The 13,711-nt window shown below is 40.1% G+C and overlaps 2 protein-coding genes across 2 annotated transcripts; one reads left to right on the top strand and one right to left on the bottom strand.

Moving 5' to 3' along the window:
- Positions 1 to 620: 620 nt before the first annotated feature.
- On the bottom strand, positions 621 to 7,336 carry chrnd (cholinergic receptor, nicotinic, delta (muscle)). Its single transcript, XM_058375927.1, has 12 exons — positions 7,052 to 7,336; positions 6,358 to 6,503; positions 6,135 to 6,179; positions 5,580 to 5,689; positions 5,345 to 5,500; positions 4,464 to 4,579; positions 4,180 to 4,380; positions 3,464 to 3,575; positions 3,261 to 3,375; positions 2,731 to 2,941; positions 1,842 to 1,960; positions 621 to 1,024 (listed from the first exon to the last, which is right to left on the bottom strand). The coding sequence occupies exons 1-12, from the start codon at positions 7,101 to 7,103 to the stop codon at positions 842 to 844; spliced, it is 1,566 nt and encodes a 521-aa protein (XP_058231910.1). The 5' UTR covers positions 7,104 to 7,336; the 3' UTR covers positions 621 to 841.
- Positions 7,337 to 8,561: 1,225 nt separating this feature from the next.
- On the top strand, positions 8,562 to 11,186 carry camk2n2 (calcium/calmodulin-dependent protein kinase II inhibitor 2). Its single transcript, XM_058375928.1, has 2 exons — positions 8,562 to 8,911; positions 9,255 to 11,186. Exons 1-2 carry the CDS (start codon positions 8,743 to 8,745, stop codon positions 9,323 to 9,325), a joined length of 240 nt encoding a protein of 79 aa, XP_058231911.1. The 5' UTR covers positions 8,562 to 8,742; the 3' UTR covers positions 9,326 to 11,186.
- Positions 11,187 to 13,711: the final 2,525 nt, after the last annotated feature.

The following is a 13,711-nucleotide window of genomic DNA, read 5'->3' as shown; positions in this document are numbered from 1 at the left end:
TCGTAAGTCTATAATGACATCATCATTTCACATTCCCACTTAGAGGCCCGTCGAATTGACCATGGCATTAATTTACATATGACTCACAGCATGTTATATATTTATTCTGGGTTTTTTGAAGCGTGCCAATATTTCTGGAGTTGACTCTGGGAAAGCAGTATGGCTCGTTCATGTCTACATACTGGATATACACCAGTAAAGGTGACTAAAGAGGACAGAGAACGTGCACCAATCTCAAACCCCTCAACATTCACTTCATGAACATGAACATGAGTAAAGTCTTCTGTTTCCTGAGCCGTGACTCTGCCGAAGTAAAGCATCGTTCTGCGGCATTAAACTGTCACTTTTACACACCACTTTGACAATATAATTGGACCTTCTCACACTGTGTTCAGCTTTCAGAAGAGTGAAGGAGCAGCTGCTGTAGCATCTCAACATCTTCAGAAACTTGGACACTTCATACGCTGTAATCCACACAGGTTTACTGTATTACTGAGTGACTGACCAGTCTTAATATCATCATTAACATCTTTATTATCACTTTATCAATCAGTGTTCATCTGCTGAATTGTACACATAATATAACAGACTAATATTTTACACACTAATAAACTGCTTTAAACTCAATTCAAATGGACACCAAGAGGTTCGGTTCCATCAAGGGTGTCAAAAAACAAAAAACAAATAAACCATGAATCCCACCGTAAATTCCAGGTCTGAATTCCCAACACACATCCCATACAGTACAGTACAGTACAGTACAGTACAGTGAGAAAACTATACTGAAATGTAATCATGCAGAAATAAAAAGCTAGAAGACTTCCTCGGTGTCACTGCTGGATTATATAAAGCGTCTGTCCGCCTCTCTGTAAGTGAACGAGTCTCCCTCGAACGGAAGAGGAGGTGGATGGTTGTAGATTCCCATCAGGAAGATGCAGATGGTTCCGATGGTCATGACGGGAGTCACTATGTAGAAACAGAGGCGGTCCACCGTCCTGGCGATCCCACTCCAATTGTCCTTCTCCTGCAGAACACATGAGGCCAAAGACAGGTCAGGTCAGACCCTAGAAGTCGATTGCAGGGGAGTCGAATCTTTGAGTCGACTCTTTTCAGGTGAGTCAAAGTAACTGTGTTCCGCTTAGCATTTTTAACTTTTTTTTTTTTTAACTTGCTATATGCAACAATATATTTAAGACTGATAGACAAAGAAGAATAACTTTTTTTTGGGAATTAGGAGTTATTTAGGAGATGAATGAATCGACTTTTGTTGGCACTAAAAAAATTCCCATCACTAGTCACTAAACACTATATTATTATTCTCTACAGTGTGTCATGCTGCAGATATTATTATTACACACTCCACCTGTTTTGAGGCACATAATAACCAGTTAGAATCCTGGAATTTTCTGGAAGCACAGACTCATAGTGTGTGTTTTTATATCTCTGTTGTTGTTGCTAACTTGTAACTATATTGAGATGAAAAGCATGATGAATAAAATACTGTAAAAGGAAAATAATAATAATAATAATAATAATAATAATACATTTATTGATTGTTAAAATCAATCGTATTAAGGTGATTATAAACAAATCATGCCATTTTTTCCAAACAGAATTATACCCCTGATGATGAAGCTTTTATTTTTTATTTTGTTTTATTTACCGCTCAGCTCATGCAGTCGGATGATTACCGCTTTCATTAATGATGAAAAGTTTGTTCAAAATTTGTCAGTATTCTATCAGAGTCAGATTAATGATCAGATAAACACAGACTCTCAGGTTCTACATTATCACCGACATCCTGAGGGTTTCTGAAGCAGGTCTCAGGGTGCAGCTCTCACCTCGTTATAGTCGTTTTTGTTATGCATGTGCTTGACGATGTAGTTCGCTCCTTCCACAGCCGGCTTCAGCTCATTATACAGCTGATCGCTCACCTCCGAGCTGCTGCTCGATTTATACACTGCAAAGACAAAATCAGCACAGACGAATCAGTCCAATCATATGTTATTATTACTAAAACAAGAGCCACAGGGGTCACGATGACACACATTATTGATCAGCCATAATGCTGTGACCAGTGACCGGTGAAGTGAATAAGACTGAGTATCTCCTCATCATGGCCCCTGTTAGTGGGTGGGATATATTAGGCAGCAGGTGAACATTTTGTCCTCAAAGTTGATGTTAGAAGCAGGAAAAATGGACAAGCGTAAGGATTTGAGTGAGTTTGACCAAAAGGGCCAAATTGTGATGGCTAGACCACTGGATCAGAGCATCTCCAGAACTGCAGCTCTTGTGGGGTGTTCCCGGTCTGCAGTGGTCAGTATCTATCAAAAGTGGTCCAAGGAAGGAACAGTGGTGAACCGGAGACAGGGTCATGGGTGGTCAAGGCTCAGTGATGGACATGGGGAGAGAAGGCTGGCCCGTGTGATCCGATCCAACAGATGAGCTACTGTTGCTCAAACTGCTGAAGAAGTTGGTTCTGATAGAAAGGGGTCAGAATACACAGTGCAGGACGGGTCAGGGCTGTTTTGGCAGCAAAAAGGGGACCAACATATTATATTAGGCAGGTGGTCATAATGTTATGCCTGGTCGATATATATATTTATCTCCAAGGAGAAATTCAGGGTCTATAAACTTATTGCACTTTTATGAGATATTGGGTTGTTTAATAAAGGTTACAGTGAGTGTAATTTTGTCTGAAGCAGAATAAAAGGCGGTTGTGGTTCTGACCGGCGGTGGGCGTGGGCCTGGTGGTCAGCCCGTGTCTCTTTGACTGCTTCTCAAACATCAGCTCACTGCGGGACTTGACACTGTAATACTCCTCTGCTTTGGCGATGTAACCCACGGAGCTGGAGCGTCTGGGCAGGGCTCCATCCCACCGCGGCTCGCTCTCCACCGGCCGAGACATGCGGAGGAAACGAGGAAGTTTCTCCAGGAAGAACTGAGTAAAGACAAGCTCTTTATTTAGTTCATTGTGTGTTGTGCAATGTCATTATATTATTGTTATAGACAGTACACATTATTGCATGTGCACAAATCTCAATCTGGGTGCAAAGTTGGGCAAAATAATTTTTATTCATAGTTACAAAGAACTGTCCAGATTAAATCTGATAAAGTGGTGCTCTTAAGGTGAATAAAACATGAGGAAGTGCCCTCTAGGCTGAGACATGATGAAGCTGCCCCACTGTGTGAATGCTGAAGTGCCCTAATGGCTCTGAAGGCCGATCTGAAGGCTGTGTGAAAGTTCTCATGTCACTTGCCTCTTTGGTCCACTCCGACATGACGTGTGTGCTGGGAGTCCTGAAGTGGAGGTTCAACACGATGACACAATTCAACACCACCACAGTGACCAGAACCATAATGAACATCAGGTACCTGCGAGAACCACATCCAGGTTCCTGATTATCTCATTTCTCTACATTTTAGAAATTTAACAACATTTCCTCAGGGTCATCCTACTCACTTAACGATCAGCGGAATAGCCATGGAGGTCTCCGGTAAGCGCTGAGATATAAGGAGCAGGAACACAGACTGGGCCAAGAGCACTGAGATGGACAAGGTCATCTTCTCACCACCTGAACGGGGCCGGACAAAATAGCAACGAAGACGAAATCAGAGGGAAATGTGACCTTTCTGCAAAGATGAAAGACTTCAGAGTTACAGGTCCTTTATTACAAAGAGTTACAAAGTTACAACGTTACAGATCACTAAACATTACAAAGTTACAAAAAACATTGTTACTAAATAAGTCTTTGAAGTTGAAAAACTACTTGATACATGATTCTTCTTGATACAAATCATTTCTTTAAATGCTACAAAGTTGCTAATTGCTTCTTTAAAATGACAACTATACAAATCTCTTCTTTAAAAGTAACAGAATTTACAAATTGCTTCTTTTAGCACATTAATGTAACAAATATCCTTTTTGATGTTTATAAACCTCTACATCAGTTCCTCACCAGCTCAGGTTATAAAGATATATGTTAAATCTCAGAGGTGTGTCATTGGTGTAACACTGAGAGGTTTATATAAGAAACTAAAAAACAAATCACATTCAAATGTTCTAAGAGAAGTGTGTTGCTATGACGCTGTTGTACCACAGAGGCCGCCAAAATCCCCCTAAATTCCCAGAAACCTGATCCAGGCATCTGGCGGTGAGTGTAAGTGGATCTGACTCACTGTCCGCGGGCAGGTAGTACACCAGCGAGGCCAGGAAGGAGATGAGCACGCAGGGGATGATCATGTTGACGATGTAGAACAGAGGCTTGCGTTTGATGATCAGGTAGAAGGTGATGTCTTGGTGCTTGTTGCTCTCCATAGGAATGCTCTTGTAGATGTTTCTTCTGGCAGGTCTGTGAATGATCTCCCACTCACCATTTTCTGAGAGATTTTAACAGCAAACAAAATGTAACAGCTAATAAAAAAATCAAACAAGGAAACAATTCAGTGTGATTGATGTTTACCTGTGAATCCTTCTGGGTCGATGATGATCCACTCCACGCGGTAGCTCCTCTTGGTTTCAGGATCCTCCTCCTCTTTTAAATTTAAGCTGATCTCTTTGGCGTTGTAAGTTAAAGAGCTGAAACATTTATCATAAAGACGACGTTGTGGGAATATTTCTGAAAATTATACTTTCCATACATTTAATCATTAATCACTTTTAACTTTTAATCATTAAGGGAAGGTTAAATTACCTAAACCAACTTATAAATGTGATTTCTTTCCTTTCATCTTTAAGACAAATCTAATTCATTTTTTAATCATTAAAATAAGGTTCAAATGTAGGTTATGTAGGTTAAAATATAAGCGGTAAAAATAAATGTGTAATAAAATAAATGTTTTTGGTTTAAATAAGTTCTGAAGTTATAACTAGTAAGACCAGACAGATCAACAACTAACACCTGTTAAATTAAAACTCGGTACACATGTGGCTGTACGAAGGCCACAGAAGGTGGGGCTGTTTTTGAGGGGGGAAAAATTGAGTTAACGTCAAAACAATTCCAAAAAAATAGATGAGACCAGTAAGGTTGGGCAACTGGGCTAGAAGGTATATATACTGGGGAATTTGTGAAGGGGGGAGTACTTGACCACATCGATTCATGAATCTGTGTATTTGAGTGCCAATTTCCGGTTGCCTCTTCTCATCCAAGCCTGGAGGAGTTCTTTATTTTCTTTATTCTTTCTTTATTTTTCCTGCATTTTTTATCTGAAATATCTAGAGTTTTGAAAATATTGGTAATTGAAAAGGACCCTGAAATGTCCACTCAGAGAAGGGCTCTGAGTTCCGACAACGTGTTGGATTCAAAATCAATATTTGTGTTTTACTCATGATGAAGCAGCAGACCTGAACTTCAGGGTGCAGTTTTGCCAGTCAAATGGAAAGTAGTGGACGTTGATGGAACAGGAACTGCGGAAGATAGCAGGAGGCAACCAGTACACAAAGCCGGTGGAGTCCACCAAGACGTTACAGTAATAAGCCACCTCGAACTGGGCGTCGTTACTAATGCAGAGAGAAACATCACGTATTAAACATTTTTAAGAACTTTAGGCTGAAGAACCTCATCACAGAGATGTCTTACTTGTTCTCCAAAACAATCTCTGGAAGCCAAACCAGGTTGGAGGGCAGACGCAGGATACTGATGTCATCAAACTCGGACGTGTTCCACGCAAGTCTGGGGTCAGTCCAGCCCTAATCACAGCCAGGAGGAAACCCAAAATCATGACACAGAACACCATTCAGTACCACTTCAGTGGGTCCTCGTGGCTCTAACCTTCTACAGTGTTACATTCAGAATATAGTTCTATAAAGAACCACACAAAAGAGGGTTCTGCTGTAGGATTCCAAGTTTTCTGGAAAAACACAGGAATGCTTTTATGAAAAATGGCTGATAGATCCTCTATAATTACTCTTTTCAGAGGGTTCTAAGTAAAATATCTTAAGGAAACTGAACTCCCTCAAGAAACATGTTAAGTCTGGATCTTATAAACTGATATAAAGTTACGGTTTGAAGCAAATACATTGTTTCCTTTCCCCTGAAGAAATCTGAACGGTTCTTTGCAGAACCCTATCATGGAGAGGGTTTCTTTTAGGAAGACTCTCTCCCAGAACCCTTTGTTTATGTTAGATAACTTACGTGTTCCATCCAGACGTTGGTCAGTAAAGTTTCAGTGACTTCATCCTGTGAATAAGACGTGAAAACGTTAATGAGTTTGAGAATGAAAAGTTTGAGAATGAAAAGCTCAGAACTTTAATAAAAAATCAATATGATGATAAACGAAATCGATCTGTTTTGAATAAATGAGATTTCCCAGATGAAGAAGAAGAAGCTGCACAGCCTTGTGTGAAGATGCACTGACCAGAGAGATGAGGTTGGAGAGCATGAGTGAGAGATAAATCATCACCGTCTCGTCTTTGTTCTGCACTGGACGCAGCTCTTTGTTGTATCCGCGCTCTTTTAACAGGTGATGGATGAGACGTTCCTCCTCATTCCTGCCGCTGCAACCTGTGTGAGAGACGTGAAGGTTTATGTGCTTCATGTCCTTCATGGTGTGAAGCCTGAGGAGCATCAGTTTCCATTGATAGTATGATGAATTAAAGAGCAGAACACCTTCAGCTGGAAATGCTACATGACAGAACAGAACTTTTATTTCTCTAGTTTCTCTAACCTTCTTTAACTTGTTTCTTCGTAGAATTCTCGGGAACATGAAATTCTCTTCAGGGTTTTTAAACTTTTAGGAACTGTGTTTAAACTTTTCTTTTTTAACTAAATAAAGAAACCCACATTCTTCTGCATTTAAACATCAACATGGAGAACAGGAGCTGAAAATATTTAGCGTTTAGTCTTAACACTGGAGATTTTGAGCTCTGGTGTGCAATAATTAATTAATTAATTTAAATAAATAAATAAATAAATAAATAAAATAGCGCGGATATAAAACTCATATTTCAGAGTGAGACATGCGCACTGGTGTGAATATGAACACAAGCTGTTAGTCAATAGTATTAGAGTTGAATTGGTTTGATTCAAAATTCATGAATCATTTGTCTTACCTGACAGAAAGAAGAGAAGCAGAACAGGAATCAGATAAAAAACAGACTTCATTTTTATTTCCGTGCTCTTTCTCAGTTTTTTGCTTTTCTCCTGTTGTTGCTCTGACTCTGTGAGTGTGAAGTTTTCCTGGACTGACTCGGACAGGTGGCAAAAAAAATACAGGGAAAAAATAGACACACGATCTCTCACTTCCAGTGGTCAGTTACAGGAGGAGGAGGGTGCAGTGAAGGACACGTTTTTTTTTTTTAGACCAATGTGAAATCGATCAAAATCGGCTATTAATCATGTTTAGATTTATCATAAAATCTGAAATAATCATATTTTTTCTTATACTGTATTCAGCGTTAAGGCTTATATTACTTGTCAAACACACACACACTCTCTCTCTCTGTCTCTCTCTCTCTCTGTCTCTCTCTCGGGCTATTAATTACACAGATACGCAAGAAATGTGTCAGCTTTACCTAAATGCCTCCAGCAGGTGGCGCTAAAGGATTAGTCCTAATATACTTCCGGTTTTCGGTTTATGTGAACCCGAGCACAGCAGGCGAGATGTGATCTGGACATCAGCTGTTGTTTGCATTTCGTCACGACTCCAAACTTCTGAGGGCTGAATGTGGAGTGAGGTGAAAGCTCGCAGCTGAATTCACACTGTAATTAGTGCAGGTCGTGCTGAAGCAGCCGGATCTGTGTGAAGAAGGATTAGACAATCAAATTGTGTAATCTCTGGAGGATAAATAATGGGCAGCGTGTCTACACTTTCAGAAAAATCTTTACAAACCCGCACCAAAGTGGTATTTGTACCTTTAATATGTATTTATTCCCCGGGAAGCTTCACTCTGAAATCGACTTAACGATTCCGTCATTTAAAGGGTCCATTTACATCACCATGTAACAGACAGACAGATCCAGTGAAGCAGGCCTGTGATAAGGCCTGTGGAAATACATTGCATCACTTAATAAGCTAAAAAAAATCTAATTTCTTTTTTTGTTTGTTTGTTTATTTTTTGTTTCCGTTTTTTTAAGGCAAACTTGAGCTGCTGTCCGAGGTGCTGAAGATTTATCACCTGTACTTCAATGACCTTTAACTGCGTTCATAGATTACACAATTCATACACCTGAAGTTTAATCCAAATGTCCCTCTGTTATTGCTATATGCTCTTTTCTTTTGTTTCTCCTCTCTCTCTCTCTCTCTCTCTCTCTCTCTCTCTCTCTCTCTCTCTCTCTCTCTCTCAATTTGTTTCAATTCAATCTCACCTTTCTATCTATCTATCTATCTATCTATCTATCTATCTATCTATCTATCTATCTATCTATCTATGTGATTCTTTTTTTATTATATTATTCCTTTCTTTATGTACTTCACCCTCACCCCGCCTCTGGCTATAAACCCGGATGAATGACTTCACTTTTCCGCCTGGGTGTCTCCTTTATGGTCTTTGGGATCTCCCTGCGTTTTTCCACCAGAGCTGCGCGCATCACCACCAATCCGTGTATCTCTCTCTCTCTCTCTCTCTCTCTCCCTCTCTCTCTCCCTCTCTCTCTCTCTCTGTTACCATAACAGCTCATTGAGTCCGGACTCGGAGCGAGCGCGCGCTGCTGGAGTTTACACTCAAACCGAGTCCGAACCAGTACCAGTTCTCGGTTTTCGTTTTTGAAAATCTCTCTTCCTCTCTCTCTCGTGTCCTCAGCCATGTCCGAGGTTTTGCCCTACAGCGAGGGGAAAATGAACGGCTACGGGCCGGAAGACGAGGTCGGACAAATGTCGTTCAGCTGTCGGCTGCAGGACACAAACTCGTTTTTCAGCACTTCGCAGTCGAAAAGGCCGCCGAAACTCGGACAGATCGGACGCGCAAAACACGGTGAGTGACTCGGGGATGACCAGAAAGGGATCTGGGACATTATCAAAGAGATAACAAAGAAAAAAATAGAAATAAATAATAAGATTCTACCCAATGCCTTTCTTAACGTGCCACAATGCGCACGAGCTGATTATGATAAACAATGTATTTATTTATTTATTTATTAATTAATTATTTATTTATATTGATTTATTGTCGGACAATTCATATGATAATGATGACGATGATGATTATTGTTATTATGATTATTATTGTTGTTATTATTGTTATTGTTATTATTATTATTTATTATTTATTGGAATTAACCATACTCATGGTTTGTTTGTTTTTTCTCTTTTTTCAGTGGTCATTGAAGATGACCGAATAGATGAGGTGTTGAAAGGCATGGCGGATAAACCGTCCCCCGGTGTGTAGACCTCTCCTGACGCATAAGAACCTTTTTTTGCATTTAATCACCGGTTTGAAGCACCGCATGTAAAGCAGTGAAGAGCGACTGAGAAGCCTCTGAGGATCAGGATGCTGAGAGCGGACTGAGGAAGAGATGATGGTGATGGTGATGATGATGATGATGATGATGAAGGACTGGCTTGACATGACATGAGCGCGGGAGTTTGGGTTTAGGGGGGAAAAAAAGTGGAATTTTCTTTCCAAGCTGCTGGTTTAGCTTATAATTCTCCAAACCAAAACCCGTCTAGATAACTCCACCCACCTTCATCACAGCGATGAGAAGAAGTCCAGCTCGACTTCATCCCTCATTACGATATCAGTATTCAGTATTCATATCGGACATCGGTATGGGTTTTTAGTGCCACGTTTCTTCGATGTAGCTGATTCACGTGCTGTCGGAGCGCGTGGGAGTAAATACAGGTCACGAGCTCACAAACACAGTACATTAAAGTAATGAAATGCAACAGTTGATGCTAATCGTGTGCATGTCAAATGCATGACATTTCAACTGTAGAATTCTTCAGCGATATTTCAGTAATAATGTGTAGTGTGTAGACTAGAGTAGTGTACACTCTTAGAAATAAAGGTACCGAACTCTACTTTTTCCTGAAAGTCGGATGCTGCCTCGGAAGGGACACGCTGTTTATCTTTCATTTAGCTTTAAAGCTACATCACTTCTCCTTCAGCTCCACCTTTAATTAACCTTTCATTAATTAAAGCATCATTTTTTTTTACAAGCAACAAGAAAAGTACACCTTGGCACCTTTATCTGTCACAAGTGCACAGAAGTGTGTTTTTGCTTGCTCTAGGCTAGCTGTGGTGTTCGTGACGTAACATCTACACGACATGTTTCGGTGTTTGCTTCCGGCTTCCACGTCGTGCCCTAATTACACACTTCCGACACGAAAATATAAGAGCGCTTGAAGGTATCATGAGCTCATTTAAAATTTTAACACACACACACACACACACACACACACACAGATCAGGCCTAATCCTGGTGGTTGTATCAACCAGAGATAAAGACGTTTCCATGAGTCTCTAAATAAAATATAATTATATGCTAATGATATGATAATTATATGCTAATTATTCCCATAAACGCAACAGATGAACATGAAGTTTACATCCAACGCCAGCAGGGATCTAAAAGCACACAGAGGAGAGCTAATCATTCTGATTTATTTCTTAAAAAGGAAGTGGAGGAGGAGAGGAGAGGATATCTTGTTTATCATCATGTTTTTAATGTCCGGCGTCGTGTAAATAGGAAAACCTCTTGGTGATTGAGTTTTGCATGAACTTTGTGCCAATGCAGGTGTTCTCCTGAGCACCTGTCTCCAAAAGCCCTTCTTTTTACTGAAGTTAATATTTGTATTTAATATTTTTTATAAATAAATATTTGGTACTTAACATGATAAGCTAGTGTGCATTCAGAAAGTCACAATAATAATAATAATAATAATAATAATAATAATAATAATAATAATAATAATAATAATAATGGAGTGTTTGGGATTTTTGATTATTCTGCTCGTCATTCCAAATCTAAAAAAAAAATATTTTTACTTCATTCCACTTTTCCATCCAGTCATCTAACACTGTTATTTCACACGTTTATTTATGTTATTTATTAATTATTTATTTATGTTATACTATTCTATATGGTTTGTTGTGCATGAGATCTGAATATTTTCCAAATGAAAGAATTTTTATAAAGCAAAAAAAAAAATAATTTTGTCTCAGTTTTTCTGAAGGATGAACCATTTGTGCGCTCTGATGCCATTTCATTGTACCTGTTGAGTTAATAAACGGAGACAGAAGCGATCAAGCCGGCTGATTGGTTGAGTTTTTAATCCAGAACAAGGTCCAATCCGAGACGAGCGAATTGTCTAATCATTCACAATTAGAAAAGAAAAACCAAAAAATATCATCTTTAATGATTTTTAATCAAGCTCTGTATCAAAAGTTGTAGTTAATTCCTTCTTTATGAAGCAAGAGAAGCTGAAGATCAGGGTTTATTTTATTTTTATTGTTTTTTGTAAAAGAAAGATGTTGCACTGAGTGCTTGTGACAGAGCAAGCTGATGGGACAGAGGAAGACCACATTCCTGAACATGATCATGAGCATGAGGAGCTTTGTGATGTGTTTACTGCTTTCTTCTCTCATCCTCGGTAACTGCCTGGTCAGAGTCATGGTGGTCTCAGAGTGGACATGGCTTAGACTCTCAACTGTCAATCACAGCTAGACTAACCAATTGTGGGCGCCTGTGTATGTGGAAGACGACAGATAGCACTTTTCTCCGTCGAAATGAAGATTTAGTGGTTAAGTGGAGTTATGGTGCTGAGGATGAGGAACTGTCTGAGGAAACACATCATTCTGCCAGTGTTTACATTTCTACATATGGAGTTCATAAAAGGTCTAAATTTTAAATTTTATCTCATTGTGTCCCTACTCCTGATGTCTGAGTAAAGAGCAGTGTTTCTCTCAGGTGGTTGTTTGGTGATTCTCACGTCCGTGTGAATGTCAGTTATCTGCGTTGGAGGAAGTCACACCACTCTGGTGTACTCCAGTGTTTACAGAATTTACATGCAGATGATTCATGTGTGTGTGTGTGTGTGTGTGACTTTTCAGTTCAGAGCCACAGAAAGATATGTATTTATTCCTCACTAATCAGACATCAAACATCTCAGAAGATCTCATTCCTTCGCACTTTAATCATCTAAAACACACACTCATCTTCACTGATCACTTCATCAGTTAAACATCTCAACTCTGACAAGATCCTGGAGCTTTCCATTAACAGAGGAACGGCTGTAATAAACAGCACATGTGCCGGTGGCTACGTGGCTACAGGAGCGTGAAGCGTCCTGACAGGAGCGAGCCGGCGCTGGTGCTGTTATTCCACAGCTTTAACATCATCATCAAATCCGTTGTGAAGCCGTCACGGGCGAGTGCTTTAACGTCCTAACAGCACAGACTGAAACGCAATGAAACACCCACAAGTGAAGAGAGGAATGTGATGAAACGCCGGAGAACCAGAGGAAACTCATTAGCACAAGCGCTAAAAATCATCACATGCTGAGAAAATCAAAAAACGAACTAATAAACAAACAAACTCTTCCAGCACATCGAGACGAGCTTGACGCGCATTCCGCTAAAGATATTCAAGAATGAATCAATATTATCAGTGTGAATAATGTTCTACACACACAACAATCAAATACAGCATTCCTCAATGTTCCGGATCTGCACCCCTTCTTTGGGATGAATTAGAGCAGAGACTGCGAGCCGGACCAAAACAGGGTCTGCCTTTACATGCACATGAATGTAATATGGAGTTGTCCCGCCCTTTACACCTATAACAGCTTCAACTCTTCTGGGAAGGCTTTCCACAAGGTTTAGGAGTGTGTTTATGTCTATGGGGTTGAGGTCAGGACTCTGTGCAGGTCAGTCAAGTTCCTCCACACCAAACTCACTCATCCATGTCTTTATGGACCTTGCTTTGGTCACTGGTGTGCAGTCATGTTGGAACAGGAAGGGGTCATCCCCAAACTGTTCCCACAAAGAGCATGAAATTGTCCAGAATGTCTTGGTATGAAGCTGAAGCATTAAGAGTTCCTTTCACTGGAACTAAGGGGCGGAGCCCAACCCCTGAAAAACAACACCTGAACTCAATGATCTGGAGGGGTGTCCCAATACTTTTGGCAATATAGTGTATCAAATACGTTTTTTCTCTGTGAAGCAGTGAGAGTTAAATTATTACTCTGTAGTTCTTCTTGCACATGAGCCTGATTTCTATTTTTCAGTTTGGCTTCAATTCAATTCTGTAGAAATATTGACAGTATTTCTGACTGCATTTGGAGAGAAACTGAGATTCAGATCTGAAGGTGATGAGGTTCTAGCTTTAGGAGCTCATCTTTATCTATTTCAGCAAATTTTTCTTTATCCCACTGATTTTAAACATTATTAGTAAATTTTAATGATGTAATTATTTTCAGAAGGCAGTAAACTGACCGCTGAGTTAAAGTGAGATGTGTGTTTGGAGAAGAGATGAGTAGAGGAGCAGCATCTCCGTTCTCACGACCTTCCAGCCAAAATCTGCTAATGACACGTCCTACACATCACACTTAGTCACGAATACACACTGGATTTTTCACTCGTGTGTGTGTGTGTGTGTGTGTGTGTAAATAAGCATCGCTTTTCATTCCCATCTGTGTTATGTAACAGATCTTCTGGTCTGTCGGCTCCTCGTGCATCATCCAGCTTTCGCTCTCTTTCTCTTCAGTGTCTTCAGCCTCATTACGGAGCAGAAGCTTGGAAGGCTTGGAATCGTGGAATCCTGCACCGGTCCTG

This window comes from Hemibagrus wyckioides, linkage group LG23 (assembly GCF_019097595.1).
Source record: "Hemibagrus wyckioides isolate EC202008001 linkage group LG23, SWU_Hwy_1.0, whole genome shotgun sequence".
NCBI lineage: Eukaryota > Metazoa > Chordata > Actinopteri > Siluriformes > Bagridae > Hemibagrus > Hemibagrus wyckioides.
The sequence above is the reverse complement of the archived record's forward strand: the minus strand, read 5'-3'. Positions and strand labels throughout refer to the sequence as shown.

Bases quoted from the DNA above. Each gene is read 5' to 3' on its own strand.
- chrnd (XM_058375927.1), bottom strand. From the start codon at position 7,103: ATGAAGTCTGTTTTTTATCTGATTCCTGTTCTGCTTCTCTTCTTTCTG. The intron at 3,576-4,179 runs GTGAGTCAGATC...GGCCCCGTTCAG, and splicing joins GTACTACCTGCCCGCGGACA to GTGGTGAGAAGATGACCTTG. The intron at 1,025-1,841 runs GTGAGAGCTGCA...TGTGTTCTGCAG, and splicing joins ACAAAAACGACTATAACGAG to GAGAAGGACAATTGGAGTGG.
- camk2n2 (XM_058375928.1), top strand. From the start codon at position 8,743: ATGTCCGAGGTTTTGCCCTACAGCGAGGGGAAAATGAACGGCTACGGG. The intron at 8,912-9,254 runs GTGAGTGACTCG...CTCTTTTTTCAG, and splicing joins GATCGGACGCGCAAAACACG to TGGTCATTGAAGATGACCGA.